Source organism: Mya arenaria, chromosome 14, assembly GCF_026914265.1.
Source record: "Mya arenaria isolate MELC-2E11 chromosome 14, ASM2691426v1".
Lineage (NCBI taxonomy): Eukaryota > Metazoa > Mollusca > Bivalvia > Myida > Myidae > Mya > Mya arenaria.
The window spans coordinates 11,212,584-11,232,620 of record NC_069135.1 but is presented as its reverse complement, the minus strand read 5'-3'; the positions used below and the strand labels follow the sequence as shown (position 1 = coordinate 11,232,620).

At 36.4% G+C, this 20,037-nt stretch overlaps 1 protein-coding gene across 6 annotated transcripts in view; it reads left to right on the top strand.

Moving 5' to 3' along the window:
• LOC128217614 (universal stress protein in QAH/OAS sulfhydrylase 3'region-like) overlaps nt 1-19,707 on the top strand; it is a 119,158-nt gene extending 99,451 nt beyond the window's left edge. For 5 of the 6 annotated variants that reach the window (XM_052924877.1, XM_052924873.1, XM_052924878.1 and 2 more), the window contains exons 2-4: nt 14,859-14,942; nt 16,236-16,327; nt 18,627-19,707. In XM_052924877.1, the coding sequence (XP_052780837.1) occupies nt 14,859-14,942; nt 16,236-16,327; nt 18,627-18,893 (443 nt within the window). In that variant the 3' untranslated portion in view covers nt 18,894-19,707. Of the gene's footprint in view, nt 1-4,773; nt 5,052-14,858; nt 14,943-16,235; nt 16,328-18,626 lie in introns of those variants that run through there. The other variant, XM_052924872.1, reaches the window with a different exon arrangement.
• Nucleotides 19,708-20,037: the final 330 nt, after the last annotated feature.

Sequence of the window (20,037 nt, the reverse complement as noted above, 5' to 3'; positions counted from 1 at the left end):
ACCACAATTGATGAAAAATGCCATGGCACGTTTATAACAATTAATAAATAATCATAAAAATATAATATTTTTATAAATTCCCCGAATGACCGACCACTCATATATGTATATACGTGGTTTGACAAACGGCACATACTTAGTTTTGTCCTTAGAGGGCTTTAAATTACAGGAAATGCTTGAGTTGCGTAGCTGATTTTGGTCATTTTGTAACAAAGTTTAAAGGCTGGTGTGTTTTCGAGTAAAATGATTTGATTGCGAGGCGGTCTTTACCTCTTAAATTCAGGCACGAAAATGATCAGTTATTTATTTAAATTTTCTGATATTAAAAGGCGCACGCAATGTCGTGACATTTGCCATTATTAGAATACATTAACATATCTGCTATCATTCTGGCACTGGAAATCAATAACAAAGAATAAAATGAATGGGTTGTAAAATTTCTGAAGAGATAAATCAAAAGTGTTTGGTTCAAGCCTATATACGTATTGCTTGTCTATGAATATATCAGAAATATCTGACTGATTAATAGCAGACAAACATGGTTTTCTACATACATAGTAGCAACTTACAGGAAATGCTCAACATGTTCGTGTCTGCCTGTGTCCATTAAATAAACTAGTATGGCGGCTGGCCTTATCCAAGCAGAGGTGTTGTATGGCGACTGGTTTCATCCCAAGAAATGTGTCGTATGGCGGCTGGTTTCATCCAAAGAAATGTGTTGTATGGCGGCTGGTTTCAACCCAAGAAATGTGTTCTATGGCGGCTGGTTTCACCGCTAGAAATGTGTTGTATGGCGGCTGGTTTCATCCCATGAAATGTGTTGTATGGCGGATGGTTTCACACCACGAAATGTGTTGTATGAGTGCTGGTTTCATCCCAAGAAATGTGTTGTATGGTAGCTGGTTTCATCCCAAGAAATGTGATGTATGGTGGCTGGTTTTATCCCAAGAAATGTGTTGTATGGCGGCTGGTTTCATCCCATGAAATGTCTTGTATGGCGGCTGGTTTCAACCCAATAAATGTGTTGTATGGTGGCTGGTGTCATCCCAAGAAATGTGTTGTATGGCGGCTGCTTTCAGCCCAAGAAATGTATTGCATGGCGGCTGGTTTCACCCCAATAAATGTGTTGTATAGCGGCTAGTTTCACCCCAAGAAATGTGTTGTATGGCGGCTGACGGCTTGTTTCATTTCAAGAAATGTGTTTTATGGCGACTGATTCCATTCCAAGAAATGTGTTGTATGGCAGCTGGCCTCATCCCTGAAAATATGTTGTATGGCGGCAGGCCTCTTCCCAGAAAGTGTGTTGAATAGCGGCTGGCTTCATCACAAGAAATGTGTTGTATAGCCTCTGGTTTCACCCCAAGAAATGTGTTGTATGGCGGATGGTTTCACACCAAGAAATGTGTTGTATGGTGGCTTGTTTCACCCAAAGAAATGTGTTGTATGGCGGCTGGTTTTAGTCCAAGAAATGTGTTGTATTGCGGCTGGTTTCAGTCCATGAAATGTGTTGTATGGCGGATTGTTTCACACCAAGAAATGTGTTGTATGGTGGCTTGTTTCACCCAAAGAAATGTGTTGTATGGCGGCTGGTTTTAGTCCAAGAAATGTGTTGTATTGCGGCTGGTTTTAGTCCAAGAAATGTGTTGTATGGCGGCTGGTTTCACCCCAAGAAATGTGTTGTATGGCGGCTAGTTTCACCCCAAAAGTTGTGTTGTATGGCGGCTGGTTTTAGTCCAAGAAATGTATTGTATGGCGGCTAGTTTCAGTCCAAGAAATGTGTTGTATGACGGCTGGTTTCACCCCAAGAAATGTGTTGTATGGCGGCTGGTTTCAGTCCAAGAAATGTGCTGTATGACGGCTGGTTTAAGTCCAAGAAATGTGTTGTATGGCGGCTGGTTTCAGTCCAAGAAATGTGCTGTATGACGGCTGGTTTCAGTCCAAGAAATGTGTTGTATGACGGCTGGTTTCACCCCAAGAAATGTGTTGTATGGCGGCTGGTTTCACCCCAAGAAATGTGTTGTATGGCGGCTGGTTTCACCCCAAGAAATGTGTTGTATGGCGGCTGGTTTCACCCTAAGAAATGTGTTGTATGGCGGCTGGTTTCACCCCAAGAAATGTGTTGTATGGCGGCTGTTCTCACCCCCAAAAATGTGTTGTAAGGTGGCTGGTTTTGTCGCAAAATATATGTTGTAAGGCGGCTTGTTTCATTCCATGAAATGTGTTTTATGGCGACTCATTTCATTTCAAGAAATGTGTTGTATGACTGCTAGTTTCATTCCAAGAAATGTGTTTTATGGCGACTCATTTCGTTTCAAGAAATGTGTTAGTTACATTCCAAGAAATGTGTTTTATGGTGACTCAATTCATTTCAAAAAATGTGTTGTATGGCGGCTAGTTTCATCCCAGAAAGTTTGTTGTAATGCCACACGTATTCCATAAGTTTATAACCTTAAATATATAAGGAGCGCACGCAAGCTGGGTATCAATCGTGTGACGGTTGCCTTTCATCGACCACGTATTCACTTTGTCTATTAATAAAGACACAGAAAAAAGGAAACAAAGAAGTGATAAATATATATATATATTTTTTTTTTCAAACAAAGTCTTAAAACATTTGCCTAAATGAGCACTTTTTAAATCTTCCATCCCTTGTCGGCAAAGCTTTTATAGTTTAGCAAATCAATTCCGGAAAAAACAATCTAAATACAGACCTTCTAAATACTGTGATAAGCTAATAGCAATGATAAATTCCAGGATATTAGGTGGATATAAGTGGTGAAACACGGCCGCTTGCGTTGAAAATAGCACTGCATTCAATTAAACTAAAAATACGCAACCGCACATCGTATTTTCTGACGATATCAATGCCATACTTTGAATTAGTTTCATTTGTTTTTATTTCAACAAGTGTGAAGAAAGTTATGTTGCGAAGTATCTCACGATGACACGATGTTGCTTGTGTTGTATTTACCACATTTTTCCTCTCATCCGATTCATTTCCATATATATCCGATTGTCTTGTTCTTTAATTTAAAATTATAATGAGTTGCTTTACTAAATAAACGATTCTCTTTTCCAGTATCCTGCTAGATTGATCTATATGTTGTTAAATAATAATTGATAACTGTTTGCGGTTAAAGTTTAGGGCTGTGTATTTGACACGACATTGCCTGTATGTATTTTTATTTGTGGAACGGCCGGCTAAAACGAAACTTTCCTTCATATAAGAATTGATATTCAATTAACTTGTATACGATTAATACTCTAATCAAAGTATGAAGGGGTGCAGTTTATAATTCGGACCTAGCTCTGACTATAGGGAACATGCAACGTAATCCGCAGCGACTTTTGACTAATTGTTTGAATTTGTGTTCATATAAAGCAATTTTTGGACGACTCCTGACCCGATGACAAGTGTTCGCCTTACTCATCGGACTGCGTATATTTCAGACTAAAACTTTTTTGTCATTGAAGTCATATTTTGACAATACGAGCGAAAACTTGAAAATAAAACACTTATTCAATGTGCTCAAACCGGGGAAAAACGTTAATACCATTTAAAAAACACATACTGTTTTCAACACAAGATATACTATCTTTTAAATTCAATTCAACTACAACTTTTATTTTGGGACTTGAGCAAAACTGAGAGTCGTATCCGTCTATTGGGTACCTCGTAATTGTTCTCTAAGGATGCGTAACTCCTTTAACACGTTCTCCGTGTCAAACACAGTAGTCTCTCTGCGACCAAATAAAATACTTTTAAATGTGTGCTCGAATAAAAACATTAATAGTTCGATGAGTATTTGCTACACACGACGCTAGTGTAGGTAACGCACCAGTGGAATCAATGGATGTGTGTGTGTGGAGGGGGCGGGGGGGGGGGCGCCCGGCGCCCCCCCCCTAAACTAATCACATTTTCTTTCATGTCAATATCGGGAAAAAGTTAAAATATACGCTCATTTTGCACCATTTTAATTGTTAAACAAATATTGTGCGAGTGCCCCCTTACCCCGCTGCCAACATTTTTAACCATATAACTTTCGGTTCTGACTGTGGGGCACATGTCAAATGATTGCGCCCCTAAGTTACGCCATCTCTTAAAATGGATAAGGCGACTAAAGTTTTAATTGCAAGATTTTCATCCCCACCCACCCCTTCTTTTTTCCACAGCCCTTTAAATCTTTTTGACTCAAATAAAAAATGTTGAACTAGTGTCTCTATAATTTGCGTACCGCTCCGTGTTTTAGGGAACTGCGTTAATTTATACCTACGGTGTCGATGTATAACTTTCACATATAAAATAAAGATAATGTTTACGATCGTGTTCGTGGTTTGTTTAGAAACACATGTATATGGTCCCTTATGCAATGAGAGAGAGCATGACATAATCAACAATAAAACAGTCATCTAAGACAAAAAGGTCACCCCTCCACTATTTAAAAAATGGATGAAAATCTAGCAATAAATTTATATTGGCCTAAATAGATGTCATGCATGTGTGCCATAGTGCCGATTCTTTTGTTGATATTCAGTGAGGCATTAACGTGCCATTTAAATTATTCATAAACCAGTAACATAATATAATCATTTTTTGTTATTATCATTTATATTACGCATACCCTTCATACTCTAATGATCGTATTTCCAGCTCAACTACAATCGCGACCGAACTTTAACTTAACAGCTAAATATCGATCTGATTGTTTCCATCCCACCTTATCGAGTATTTCATAAAGCTAACATAAACCAGACTCCCGTCTGCTTCTTTCCATACTATACATTACAGCTTTAACGGTATCTGTACAGCAGAGTCGTGTGGTATTTGCTTTAACTGCTGTATAGATCGCGTTACAAGGAAGGGGACGCTCTGTTTAATAGTGTGTACATCCGCGATACAAGGCACAGTTTTAACAGCGTGTACATTTCCACTGGTTTATAAACTGGACATTATCGTTTGTGAAGGTCGATGGCAAACATGGCTTCCAAGGATACTCGTACCGTTGTGTTATGTGTAGATGACAGCGAGCATGCATTTTTGGCTTTCGACTGTAAGTTCGTTTACATTCTTGCTTGACTCAGTATTTCCTCATACTTAAACCTCTTATGATGCAAGAGTGTGTGTATAAAAATACATACATGCAGGTCGGCATGAAATATATGCATCGAAGAAAATAACTTCTAGTAACACAGTACTTAGCTTTATGCTAAACTGACGAACGTTGAATGCATTAATTATTTTCATGATATTATATTTTCTTCGCTTGGCTAACACAGTGTGTTTACAAATTGTCAGAGAGCAATGTAAGGTTATCCTGTACACATGGTAGTTAATTAACCGTCTGAATTGCATACCTGTTCAGGTCAATAGTGGAATCGTGGCAGTGAATCAATAATCTATATTGCCTACCTATCAATATAACGGCTTGATTTTCTACGTTTTTATCGTTAAATGGTTTGTTAACCATGATCATGTTTATTCATCAATTAATTGTGTATATATTTTCCTCATTATCTATTTATGCTCGTATGCATATATCTTCATTATTGTATGCAGTAAAGTATTGATTTGAATTGAATTGCCTTTATAGCTTGTTTTAGAAGACGGTATACCAAATAATAGTGGAAAAACTACCTCAAAATGATCATTTATACTGCTTATATACACGCTATTGTGATGTTAAATGACACGAAGAAAGTCTACATTGCATCCATTGATTTTTGTTTTGTAGGAAATTCTATTTTATCTTTATTTCTAAAAAGGCCTTTGAACACTTGTTTTTTGTTTGTATATGTGTTATTTTGTAATATTTACCATATAATTTTAACCGGTGTCCATACTATTGTATTTAGGTTTACTGAACTGGCAATGTTTGAACGCAAGTTCAACCCGATTAAATATTGATCTGTCCTGAAGGTAGAACGCTGTATCGAGCTGCGAGTGTATGATTAATATTAATTGTTGTATGTAGCAAAGTTTTTTTTAATTAATATACCTGTATATACAAACCATGTATCTAATGTTTTTGGAAGTTAATGTTGAAGCAGTTATATACGTTAAAGTTAGAAGTTGCGGTTAAGAAACATTCATCGATCAAGTGCATTGTGAAAATTGAGCCGGCGAACAAACTATGTTCTCAAAGAATTTTAGCTAAAAGTCGTTGAACATCATAAACCGTGCAGTATGGTTAAGGGTGCAACTGCGGTATACCTTCCTGAATATAATGTCAAATAACAATGGGCGCAGTAAAATCGTCTCTAAACAATAGTTCAACAAAAACAGGATCTTGGCACCAAGCTCATTTATCTATCTGATCTATAATCATTGTTATTGTTTATGAAACAAAATTATGTTACAGACAAATCAATGTTGATGAAACAATTGAAAAAATGGCATCAAGGGAGGTTTCAGCTTTTAACGATACAATACACTTACTGAGATCAATTGGGGGCAGTTGATGGTACATGACGGCAGAACAGGAACTCGGATATCTTAGAGGTGGTATTTCCTTAGCAAGCCGGATATTACGCAAAAAAAGATTCAATATCATGCCGGATTTCGATTTGTTCAGATAAGACCTCGTATATGTCCGTACAGCGCTTTATAATCTCATGTTTCGAAAAAAATAACGTTACCTTCTGAACCCATCTAACTATATATTCTATGTAAGTTATGGCTTAAATAAAAATCAGATGTGTTTTCGAGACATCGACACAGTAGTAGAACATCTGTCCCTCAATGAGACAGTTCAACACCAACACTATGTACGGCTTCTAGTACACTAGTTTAATTTCAACTCGTGAATACGTGAACTCCTGCAAGTGCGACATGCTGTATCATATGTTTAAAGCTGCACTCCCATTGATTGACTGTTCTGACAACTTGCTGTTATGTATGGCTTGGAACTAGCCATGTTTGTGTAAATGTCTTCAAACCAATGATACAAGACTGATGACAAAATATCATATTTCGGATCGAAAAGTGATATTTATGGCTAAAAGCGTTACCAATGCTGTAAGAAAAATGATATGTTGGTGTTTTCCTAAAATTTAAGATCTGTTCTATAGTAAGTTATCTTATGTGACCTTTTAAAGACATGGATAACAAAATAATCTGATTCTGAGACAAAAACTAAACAAAAGGAACGTTTGGTGATCCCTCGCCTCTTGACAGTGAACTGTTATGTCTACAGTGTAATGTTTTACAGAATCATATCGCTACTCTGATCTTGTTTAAAAGAAAACAAATCAATAATCTTTTGAACAAGGAGTGGAAATGCATTATACTATGAATAAGGTTATTTACATATCCTGGTATGATACGTTGACAGATAAATGTCGCACTGTACTTGCCGTTTTTGTGTCATTGCCCGACGGATATAGAAGATTATTCCATTTCCGTTTGGATAGCGTAGCCCCTTTGATGGGTTTTGGTTCTGGGTTCCGTTGACCGTCTTCTGTATGTTATTTCATTTCACCAAACAAAAGTAATGATCATTCTACATTGCCTTAAGTGCTATTGGTACATGTTTAAAGTAATGTTTTTGCCGTTTGTTTCATGGACTTTAAAATATTTCTAAGTATTCGAAAACTATTTTGAGCATACTATTGTATACGTTTTATTATACGCTCTAGATTTTACAAACAAATCTATTAAATGCAACTTACTAATAAAAAAACGAATAGCAAGCTATAACCTTTGTTAAAAACATTATTTAGTTCATAAGAATGCATTGAAACAACCCATTTCATTCATATGTAATCGTTGGGATAATGAAGATAGCTAATAGCCAAAATACTTGTGACAAAGGTTTGAGTGTTCCAACAATGCATCACATTCTAAACGTCTCCGTTGACGGGTCTGTGACAATCAGTCTGTGACAATCAGTCTTGTGACAATCAGTCTTGTGACAATCAGTCTTGTGACAATCAGTCTGTGACAATCAGTCTGTGACAATCAGTCTGTGACAATCACTACTTATCAATGGCCTCTAAAGTGAAGGCTTATGGCGTCTTTTAGTTGCAGATACAGTCGAACCCCGTGTGCTCGAACTCACATGGACCGGTCCGGCGAAAATACCTGGAGCCTCGGAAAATTCGAGCCAGGCGAGAATGCTTACATTCAGTTGAAAGAAACCGGTGCTTTACATCCAGTTCGAGCGACTAAATAAATCGAGCCAATCGAGTTCGAGCCAACGGGGTTTGCCTGTATTGGTTATATTTTAAGATGAGAAATACTCCCAGTTTTTCCACGGCAGTCTCTTTCAACATTATCATGAACGCACGATTTGTTATCTTCTCGTGAACGTTTGAACCTGTCTCTTAAATATCTAACGACAACATCACATGAGTGATAATACAATCATCGTACGAAGCTTGCTAGGTATATGGCCTCCTATAGCATGTGAACCTATACTGTATTTGACGTATATTTGTTCCTGGACCCGTGTCAAACCGCGCAGACAGCACTGATAAATTTTCACCGGAGAAAGCCAGGGCCCCTGCCTACGATGAGTCTCAAGTTCGAGTCTAGACTCAAGACTCAGAAAAGCACTTTTATTAAATTATGGGGAATCATCTTATCAAATGTATCATTTAAGATAGAACAACTATTATTATATCCAGTTTTTACGTCAGTGTGGTTTCCGATGCATTTCACGTAGAGACAAACTTCGTTAACCAAACCGTCTGTACGTTTTATATGCCAGTCCTTTATTGTATTTATCTGGACGAAGATGTTGCGGGATGAGTTTAACTGTTCGTCCCTCATATAACCGGGGAAAACATAATGTTATTTATTAAAATGAATGGTATTGTCTACTTATCCGGATGGACTCGAAACTTATGCTTCCGTTATTCGTTCATGGTGAACTTTCGGTATTTTTAAAAGAGTCCTGTTGTTTCGAGCAACAGTTCAAAAGACATTTTGCAGAACTCATTGAATCGATATGAGTAAGCCTTTCTTTGGCTTCTCGAATTCATGTCTCCTAAACATGCTAAATCCGGAACTAGACACCGGTTTCTCAATGCAAACGCCATACGTATACAAATTACCTCGCATTTTAAGACTTATAAACTTGTAAAGGAAATAAAAAACAGTTAACTTGATAAGGAATAAACATCTTTGTGGTATAGTTTATGATATTTGCATGCAACTAACCTCCATCAGACGAAAATGGCAAGTGAACGCGCTCATAAAGACATTCTAGTATGTAATCTAAATGGATACTAGACAAAATAATATACTTTATGTTCATGAGGAAATATGTATTCTCTTAGCCTATCATTGTATACTAACATGCACATGGGTTGTTGTGTAACATAACAGCTCTTTCTCATTGCCTTGGAATCATTTGTCCGCCCTTCTTCATTTGGCGCCTTTCTCACTTGTTCTTTAGTTTTAATCCGGTTTGGACGTTGGTTTTTGTTTGGCTGATTTAGAAATGAGCTTGAAATATAAGTCAATAGTTTTTTTCAATGTAGCAGCCTATTATTTCGGCCAAATTAAATATATATTTTACATTTGCCTTGTTTTTTTCCTGAGCGCAATAATTGTTCATTTGTGAAGACCTCATGCCGTACATTTCACGTCCTTATTTCGAAAAGGAGGATCCGAGATTCAAAGTGGTTCAAATTGACTTTATTGATCAAAACAAACAAAAAGGCATATGATGCATGTTCAGATAAAAGTATAAGCTGTAGTAAAAACATTTCGATAAATAGCTACGTGGCCACAAAATATCAAGTTAAAAGCGCAAAATTTTCGCTATTATTATGATCTGTACTGAAATCATATGCTTTCTTGTATTCATTACAGTCAAATGTGTAACATAAAAAAATAGAATTGCATAAACTGATAGTGTGCCCCTTTAACGTATTGCTGTTAATTTATTCATTAACTAGGCTATGAGTTTGATATCAGGCGATCAGATAATTATGTAGACGTTGCTACGTGCGCCCTTATCTCGAAAACTTCATTTGAGAACAGTTGAACCTAGTTGAACTTCGGCATCGATAATGAGGATGTTATCATGTTATTTCGGGGAGTGACTCTATAACATAGTATTACATTCTAACATATGAATATATGAAGACTGCTATTTTCATCCTAACTGTCTGTTTTTTTTCCGTCAATCAACTCTCTCCATTTATTTATGTGATATCATATTACATCTGATATGGCAACACTATAAAATGCAGCACGTGCTGTCTTTTTGCAAATAAAAGATAAAAGATAAAATGGCTTCCATATAAAATCGATTCGATACATTTTGAAGTGACTGTTATTGTTTTCTTTTATGTATTTTGTTTTGTGTGCCTTTCAAGACAACGTCTATGGAGCTATATACAGCATACATATCTATAAAGCAGCCGTGTCAAGTGCCACACACGAACACTGAAGGATTGGACATTATTTATAACATTCTGATACACAAGATAGAGAGTAAGCATACTCTATATGATATTGTCAAGAGCCACTAAAGAAATGCTCCTTTGATAACTTCAAACTCCAAACCGAGGGAAGCAATAAATTGTATTACTTGTTTTGATGACTGACAGGTATCTGATTTATGTTCTTCTATAAATACTTTCTAAACAACAAGCTGTGGATGAACGTATAAATCATCCCCTCCTTGCGTGTTTGCATTAACGATTAGCTCAAGTGACAGTGATAGTACAAATGTGTAAGGAAAAACACTCTCCAGTAGGGTCTTATCTTACCGTATTTCACCTAAACAGTCCTTATCTTCGACATAATTTACGTATTTTGTGCAAAAAGTCAGGTTTTAATCCAAAGTCAAATGTTCATTTCAGTTCATGTCTTTTCAGACTTTAAGGGGACTGTACACCAGGTTGGCACCAAAAAAAGTTTTTTCTGTAACGAATCTCAAGACAATTATTCATTAAAGTGTTTTACTCTTTGATATCATAATTGTAAAAAAAAACTACCAAAATGTAAAGAAAAATTGAGTCGGAGACTGGGTTCTAACCGGTGTCGCCAAAATTGCAGTCCAGTGTTGTATCCTCTGCGCTACGAAGGCTTACCATAAACGGTTGTAATATTTAGCTATAAACCTAACTTGGTAACATCACGTGATAACATCGACTAGCCAATCACGCATAAGGAATGAATTCTACTAGGTAGACATACCTTGTAATCTTTTTTAATGGAAAAATACGAAATACCTGCGAAAAATAAATTAATTGTAAACTATGTGTGACTTCAGTATGAAGTAAGTTTCAATGCTTTGTACACATCGATACCAAGTTAAAGTCAGTTTTCGACAATTTTCTCTTTTTTTCCCGCTACTTCATCATACGGAGTACAGCCCCTTTAAAATATTATCAAAGCACAGAGTAACAACGCTTATAAGAGATAGAAGGTGTCTTACAGAGTATTGAAAACCTAATCCAGTAATTATTGGTCCATGTTTTCATTAATGGCCAATCAGAAGATAGATTATCTAGGTAAAAGGGGTTTTAAATAGTTTGTACACGAGTTTGCTTTTGATAGCATTGTGATTAACAAGTTTGTTTGTATGTTCATGTTTTTGTTCCTGGTAATCACTTTGAGACCATTTTCATATGAAAGTATACTTTTGTCTAGTTTTATAACATGGCTTGGATGGTATAGAAGAATGCTCATATATATTGATGGCCCAGGCTCTTAAAATAAATTATTTTATAAATCGTTTGGTCTACTTTAACTTTCGATCTCATTTCACTTTCGGTTTAAAATACAGGTAAAATATTGACTAAAACGTCACCTAAGTGTTTTCCGTATTAAAGGATAGTCCATCTTTGTCCCAAGTCATTATTATATTTCCATGAAACATTTAAGATTGCGAAATTGATTTTATCTTGCAGCGCTTGTGAATGTATTGTGATCTGGCCATTGCAGAAAATCTAAGATTAAACCGATCGTGAACCTCACATAAATGTCAAATTTATTCTCGATGGCCAGATCACATGGAAACATTCTATCAGATTCTAAACCTAGATTTAGAATTCAAAGAATTGTTTTAAGATGTGTATCAATAAGTAAATACTGGTTTGATTCAATCCATGAAATTCGTTCACCACAAGTGCTGCAATTTTGTCAGTGCGATATTGGCTGACCCTTGGAGTAGCTTTGCAAGAGAATATTCCGAAGATAATCTTCACATACTTCAATCATTCGGTTTTCACTTTACTTTAATGTAAATCCTCTTTTTCCATGTATAAGTGCCATGTTAAGAAGTAAATACTGCTGAAAAACAGTTCTGGTGAGATTAAAGAAACAATCTACGATCAAAGTAAACACACGATTTCTGATTAGTCTTTACTTTCTTGACTAAGCATGATCGATATGCAAGTTTAAGCTAACATTCTGCAAGTCTTGAAAACCTTAACGCTTTGAAGGTCCGAAGGGTTAGTTTTTTCTCATAAGATTAATCTTGTTGGTTTCAACGCAGTGTGTAAGCACCCACCCACCCCTTTTAGTGGACATGGGTTCTTCCATTATACTATTTAATGTCTACAACATGTCTGTGTCATTGAGAGTTTTGCAGCTAATTTATGCTCTCAACTTGTTGATAAAACATTCATGCAGACATTGTAAACATTTGACATTTATTTCACGCAAGAAAGATCTTGAACGCCACAAACTCAGCATGTAGTGGAGGTAGATATATTTCGCAAGACATGGTTAATGATTTTGTTTCAAAAAGCAGCATGCGAGCAAACCATATACATTTCACATTTCCATAGTCCATTCATAACTCAGTGTCCGATACAGCGACTGTTTTTACATGATTTTATAAGTCATCAACAACAAACCGATTTCCCTGCCCTTTCAATCAGAACAATTACATATTTCCGCACCCAAAAGCGGGCTAGGGGGTTGGGGATGCACCCGCCCCACCCCACCCCACCCCGCCCCATATTGCCAAAGTTTACTCAATATTTCAATGAATGAGTAATACAGTACGCCCAAAATGCACCATTTTGGACTAAAGAGACGGAGGAAGGGGTGCAAATCTAAAGATTACGCCCCCAAGGTACGCCCTCTTTAACGTCAACTCATGGATGCGCCCCTGACACCGTACTGTATGATAAGCGATGTACTGTAAGGTAAGGCTCGCTAAAGCAGTATTAACGATGACTACATGAACGATAAAAGTGCAAAACATAATACAATTAGACAAGAGTCAAAATATATGAGAACATGTTTATATCTGATTGCCGATACTGCGAACAATCCTAGCAAATCAGTCGTTCTATTCCAAGCAATGTCAAGTAGGACTATTAATCCCTTCCCGCTGTCTCACTGCTTATCGCTTCTGCCTCTCTTGACGTGCAGACTGGTTGCATATTGTCAGGATCTTGTTAAGATGCTTCAAGTCTAGACTGGCTTATTCCTGAATTCAACAAGGTCATATTTTGCAGAAATAAAATATGACAGAAAAATCAAAAACTTAATAAAAATTGTTTTCGCCTTTATACCTCCTATCTATTTGAAGAAATAAAATACAGGGTTGTAGTGAAATACAGCTCCAAATGATCTGATGATACGGAGATAGTATATACAACTTTGAATTTTATCAGTTTTTAAGTTTATGTATAGAACGTTTAAAATATAAACAACGTAAACAACAGTGTCGGCGTCCGGTTAAAGTTTTAGGGCAAGTTGGGATTTTCACTTATAAGTCCAATACCCTACATTCAATTGACTTAATACGTCACGCAGTTGTTCAGGGACATCACATGATGAGATTAGATAACTCCATATTATTCTTTACACAGATTATGGCCCCTGATTGACTATGGAACTTAGGTTAAAGTTTTAGGGCAAGTTGGGATATTTATTAATAACTTCTATATCCTTTGTTCAATTGACTTAATACTTCACACAGTTGTTCAGGACCATCACACAATGAGGTTACATAACTCCATATAATCCTTAATACAAGTTATGGCCCCTGATTGACTTAGGTTAAAGTTTTAGGGCAGGTTAAAGTTTTAGGGCAAGTTGGGATTTTCACTTTAAACTCCAATACCATTCATTCAATTGACTTAATACTTCACACAGATGTTCAGAGCCATCACATAATGAGGTGAGATAACTCCATATTATCTTTTATACAAATTATGGCCCCTGATTGATTATGGAACTTAGGTTAAAGTTTTAGGGCAGGTTAGGATATTGTTTAATAACTTCTATACCCTTCATTCAATTGACTAAATATTTCACACAATTGTTCAGGACCATCACCCAATGTGGTTACATAATTCCATATCCTTAATACAAGTTATGGCTCCTGATTGACTTAGGTTAAAGTTTTAGGCAAGTAGAAGTTAAGGGCAAGTTGAGATTTTAATTAAAACAAATGTTCATTCAATGCACTAAATAAAATTCAAAATTATTTACGACCATCTTACAACAAGAAACATAACTCCGTTTTAAGCCTTAATACAAATTATTGCCCTTGATTTTTTTTAATTTCCTTTGAAAGGCATTGTATATTCTTAACCACATTTTCATAATGGGAAATCAAGTTATTTGAATGACTTGCGTCATTCATTGGGCGGGCTGGTGGGAGGGCAGTATCAAAGTCACCTTATGTATCGAATAATTTTAGTTAGGTTTGACATAAAGAGACCAAGCTTGGTATTATTACATCGTTACTGTATTCTAAGTCAAAGCGGCGTAGTCGAGCGCGCTGTCTTACGACGGCTCTTGTTTTATATGCAGTTACAATTTGTCAAGAAATTGTCATTTTGACGCTAAATCTAAACGCATGGTCTAAAGAACAGCATGTGTATATATAACGTTTCTACGCCAGATCTGATCATTTACATCGTTTGTGTATTTTTAGGGTATGTGCAGAACTTCCACAAGCCCGAGAACCACCTGGTCACGGTCCATTGCCCAGAGACATTCACCAACGTCACCATGATGAGTACGTATGTATGGCGTCACCGCTTACCTTGTGCACACGTGCCATTTTACAGCCAAGTTATAGTTTTACAAACCTATGTAACCTAGGCATTATGTATGGAAATATCGTAAAATATTTTGAGGTTTAAGAAAAAATTGTAGAACAAGCTTATTTAACTACCGCTTGAATAATTCTGAAAGGATGGATTTTAAGAGAAACATAAGTTTTGCTTGCCAAATGGAGTTATGGTATGCTTGTACTCGCTGAAATGTTATCTATGATCATTAACATGTTTAATTCACCGTTATGTGTTGTTTTAGGTCACGGCGGTAAGTTGCACGTGTAAGACATATTCGGTGCTGCACTTAAAACACATCTCTGCCATGCTTATATAGTACATGTTAAACTAAACGTGGCGACCATGATTCTGCTATAGCCTTTTAATGCTGGCTATACAGATTCACTGATGATAACCCTTTAAAAACGATTTTGAAAACTATGCAAACAAAACGGAGAATGTTTAAACAAAGGTGAACCATGTACAATTTCTCTATAACTGCGTTTAACACTAATTAAAACCTATCATTTTAGAAGTTCAGTATTTTCGGACACCTGCGTGTGTGCAATTCGGACATTTTTCTTTTGATTACCGCATTAGATTTGTCTTAGACTCTCCTGATAATAATGATACGCGAAGAGAGTTTGAGCTGCTAGAATAATTCTACAGATATTGCCATATATCAAAGAAAATCATTTAATGCTTACGATGTAATAATTGTAAATTTTGTAATTAAAAGTGTCAATTATTGATGATACAGCAGTAAAACAATACAATTGAACTCCCGTTTTCTTTTACAGAAAGAATCATATTGTCATAGCCTTTGTGTCGTGCTAAAATTTAAAATTTGACAATAACTAAAAATTGCAGATACTAACGTTATTTCTATTGATGATACGGTTATGCGTAGGAAATCGCCGAACCATTGGTCGTGATTCACATCGATAAGCAGACGAGCGTTGACATCCACTGTTACAGAAACTATATGCTTTCGCTTCATGTATGGCTTGTATATCATCAGAAGTTCCAATTACTGGAAAAGCACTGCTTAAATTCTTCTAAGGGCTTACTCATGCTGAAGTTATTAAATTTATTTACAAAATAACACATATGTATATGAATGTTTATAACTTTGCAAAACTGTGTACTAAATCCACTTAATCTCAAATATTATAGTATGCAATAGTATATAGATACATTTCTTGATGAAAACGAAATCAGTAGAAACATTTAAAACATTTTCCTGCCTGTTACAGGTCCTGGAAGGGTAAGCGAGCTGATCACGGAATGCAATGCGAAACTCGACGCGCTCAAAACAAAGTTCGTCTCCAAGATGACGGAAAATGGGGTAAGTTCGCGTTCTTGAATTCCACAGAATTTCGGCAGAGCGTTGTTCAACTCGAGACACATCATATGAAACGTGCTTAACACTAATATTCGTATACGTTTCTATGATATTGTAGGAATTGGTCAGATTATGTTCAAACTTGGTCAGACTGTTCCCATTGATCTCGACGGTTTTTAAAAGTGGGCCCCATACGGTTTAGAAGAAGATCACGGGGTCAAATCTTAAAAAATTATCGATGGAAAACTCTTGAGGCATATGATTCGGTCTGATATTAATCGTTCTGAATCTGAATGTTTACATGTGACGAATCCTAAAGATTTAAAACTTGGTCACATGTGATAAAAAATTAAGTCGCTAAATCAAATCTTAGATCTTGGTAATGATTGGTCAGATTATGCTCTTGGACAGAATGTTACCCTTGATGAAATCTCACCGTGAATCAAAAGTGGGACATATGGGGTCAAAAACTAGGTAACTAGGTCAAATCTTGGGAACATACTGGAGGCAATATATCTGGTAAAACAATATTAAACATAATTATAATAATGTTTTCCTTGGTGTTATCATTGATTTAAAATGGGTCACATGAATTTCTTTTTTCTGTTTGGAACTGTTTCAGTATAACAGTCCGTTTATTAGATCATAAAAGCAACAATGTCACATGTAATAAAAAATACATAGACAAAATTAAAACAAGTTATTTTAAAATCTGTCCATAGAAGGGAAAGTTACAGCTCGGACACGACAACCTATACTCTATGTCCTTATATGCAGCATTCCATTGTGAATAAACACCTAAGTGTGGCCTTGAATTAAGGGGTAGTGACACGGTTCTTGCACGCGACACGTCGTCTTGGTATGCCGAACACATGTGGCAAATTATTTTAAAATCTGTCCATACAAGGGAAAGTTACAGCCCGGACACGAGTTATTGAGCCGGACACACGGACGGACGGACAGACGGACGGACGGACGGTGCGATTTTAATATGCCCACCTTCGAGGGCATAAAAAAAGTCAAAGTATCTATTGGATGCACTTAAGGTTTTTAAAAAATCATTTAAAAATCGATAATTGACATTTTTTGTTCGTAGGTATGTTTGTAAGGCAATCAGATCGTAATATAAATAAGTCAATATATTTATGGGCTTCATTCTCCGGTCGCATATTGAGTTTGTTTTATTAATACATTAACATATTTGATTTAAAACAAAACTAGGTCAAATCCTGAAGAGTCATGTTCGGAACAGTGGTATTGATTATTCAGGGTTTGTTCAAACTGTGGTCAAAATGTCCGCCTTGATGGTTTCTTGGTAGGCTTCCAATGTGGGTCACATGGGTCCAAGACCAGGTAATTATCTCGAATCTAAGAGAAATGCTGGAACTTAACAGAGACAGAAGATTCCTCCAATCTTTATGAAACTTAATCAGAATATTTGCCTCGGTGAAACCTTTGATGAGTTTGAAACTAGGTCATATTATGTCAGAAACTTTGTCGTAAGGTCAACTCTTAGACAAGAACCTTGTAACCACTATTAAGGCTATATCTGTGCATTATTTCCGGTCCCATGTATATGAAATTTAATCAGTATGTTTTCCATGATGAACTATTTTATTAGTTTGAAACCGGGTAACGTTGGGTCACAAACTAGATAACTAGGACAAATCTTTAAGCTAGCAACAATTTTCTCTTTTTTAAACATTTTCAAACAAACTGAAATCTGATATCCACCGTTCATAAGAGTCCATCACTCCGCGGCTGTAGTGCATGCTTCGGTTAGAATAACCAACGCTTGGTTTCCATAGCATCTATTTTGCCTCATCAGGCGGGGAATATCAACTCAACAAATTGTAATATGCTTTCAAGGATAGAAGATGATTAATTGTAGTTTTAAGAAAAGCGAGCCAAATTGTATTAGCAAAAGCATGTGAGAAATCACGAAAATTAACATGTCCCACTCCTTTGCGCTCTGACGTTATAGGCTAGAATTCCAAAACAGTGAAAAATATCAAATTGATACTTTCACTGTTTATGTCGTTGATCTTAGTCATTGTGTTCGCAGCATTTATTATTTATGGCTGAAGATAAGTTTTTAAGTAATAATTTTTATCATTTTGATTTGATTTAGAAATCAAATAAGGTGTTGTTCTTCATCATGAACAATTTTTAGAAAGCTATATGAAGATTAAAAAATAAAGGTAATAAAAGAGGGAAATAAACGGATTAATCCATTTTTTCATTGATGGTTTCCCTTTTTCGATGGAAATTTGGCCTGGTTTTCAATTTGCCTTTCTTGCAGATCAATGGTGAGTTCAAGGCCATCGGCCTCGAGGGAGATATGAAGCCAGGCCAAGCCATCGTGGACTACGCTGAGAAATCCAAAGCCACGTTCATCGTGACGGGAACCAGGGGCATGGGCAAGTTCCGTCGGACCGTGATGGGATCTGTGAGCGACTATATCGTGCACCACAGCCCTTGCCCCGTCCTCGTGTGCCGCCAGAAGGAGAAGGATCATAAGGAGCATAAGGAGCATAAGGATCATAAGGAAAAGGGAGATAAGCACTAGTGGCCGGTCGTCAGGCGAAACCACCGCCACACTGACCAATATCAACACGCCAGAATCTCCAAACGTCGCCGCCGAATAGCTGGCCTTATTCAATATACTGTCGTATTTTATTTAGGTTGTCTTGATGTAGTAGAAGCTTATCGCAGTGTTAAGCTTCAGTGATTAACTTATCTCACTTGATAGGTATGTCATGCTCTTTTCGCTTAATTATCTCGATTAAAATATCCTTGAATAATGACCAAAAAATAAATATATATAAAACCTATGGATATGCATGTATTGTTATTAATATGTTTCAAGTATACACTCATTATATATAATAATAAATGACACAAAGCATGACACTTTCGTAACCAAGACTTATAATTTATATTATCTCCAGTAGCGTGTTACATGAAGTTTCCAAGTGATTCGTGAAGCATTTTAAATTTTCTAATTTTAAGTTGTCTTCTTTTACGCAACTCTTAATGGCCTATCTTAGTGCATTCGAACTAGCTGGTTGGTGGTATAATCAAACTATATACCAGTAAAGCGAGATAATAAAATGGGTTTCAATGTAATTTCATGGCTATTAATAATTGATCAAGCGGTTCCTGGATTGAAAGGCCATTACCAAAGCAATCACACATCTTAGTATAAATGTGAACATTACCAAGGGACGGTAATAGTTTAAGAATATCTTGTGTGTAATGTATTTGCTGTAAGTGAACTTTAGTGTAAAATGTGTGTACACCATTGACTCATTGTGCATGCCTTCATAATTTGTGTTTATACAATGTCTAGATGTTGGAATAAAATAAAGTTATACTTGTCATATCTGTGTCCTTTTATTGGTAGTGTATTAGCGGATAATGTTCGGAATATTGTAATAGCATAGGTTAGAACTGCAAGAAAGCAGTTGTTCTATTTCATTTATGACTTGTATGAAAAGACAAAACATTGACCTGTTGCGATGCATTCGCCAAAAAGTCTAAGTCAAATAATGCTTGCTGGTCTCCTTTTATATTTATGCCGTATTCACCCCCACGGTCACCATGACTGTGGCCTTTGACCTACTAACTTTAAAAGGAATAGGGGCCAGCTGCTGGTCATGACCAACTCTCTACCAAGTTGAAGGACGGTCGGACCAAGCACAGTCTAGTTA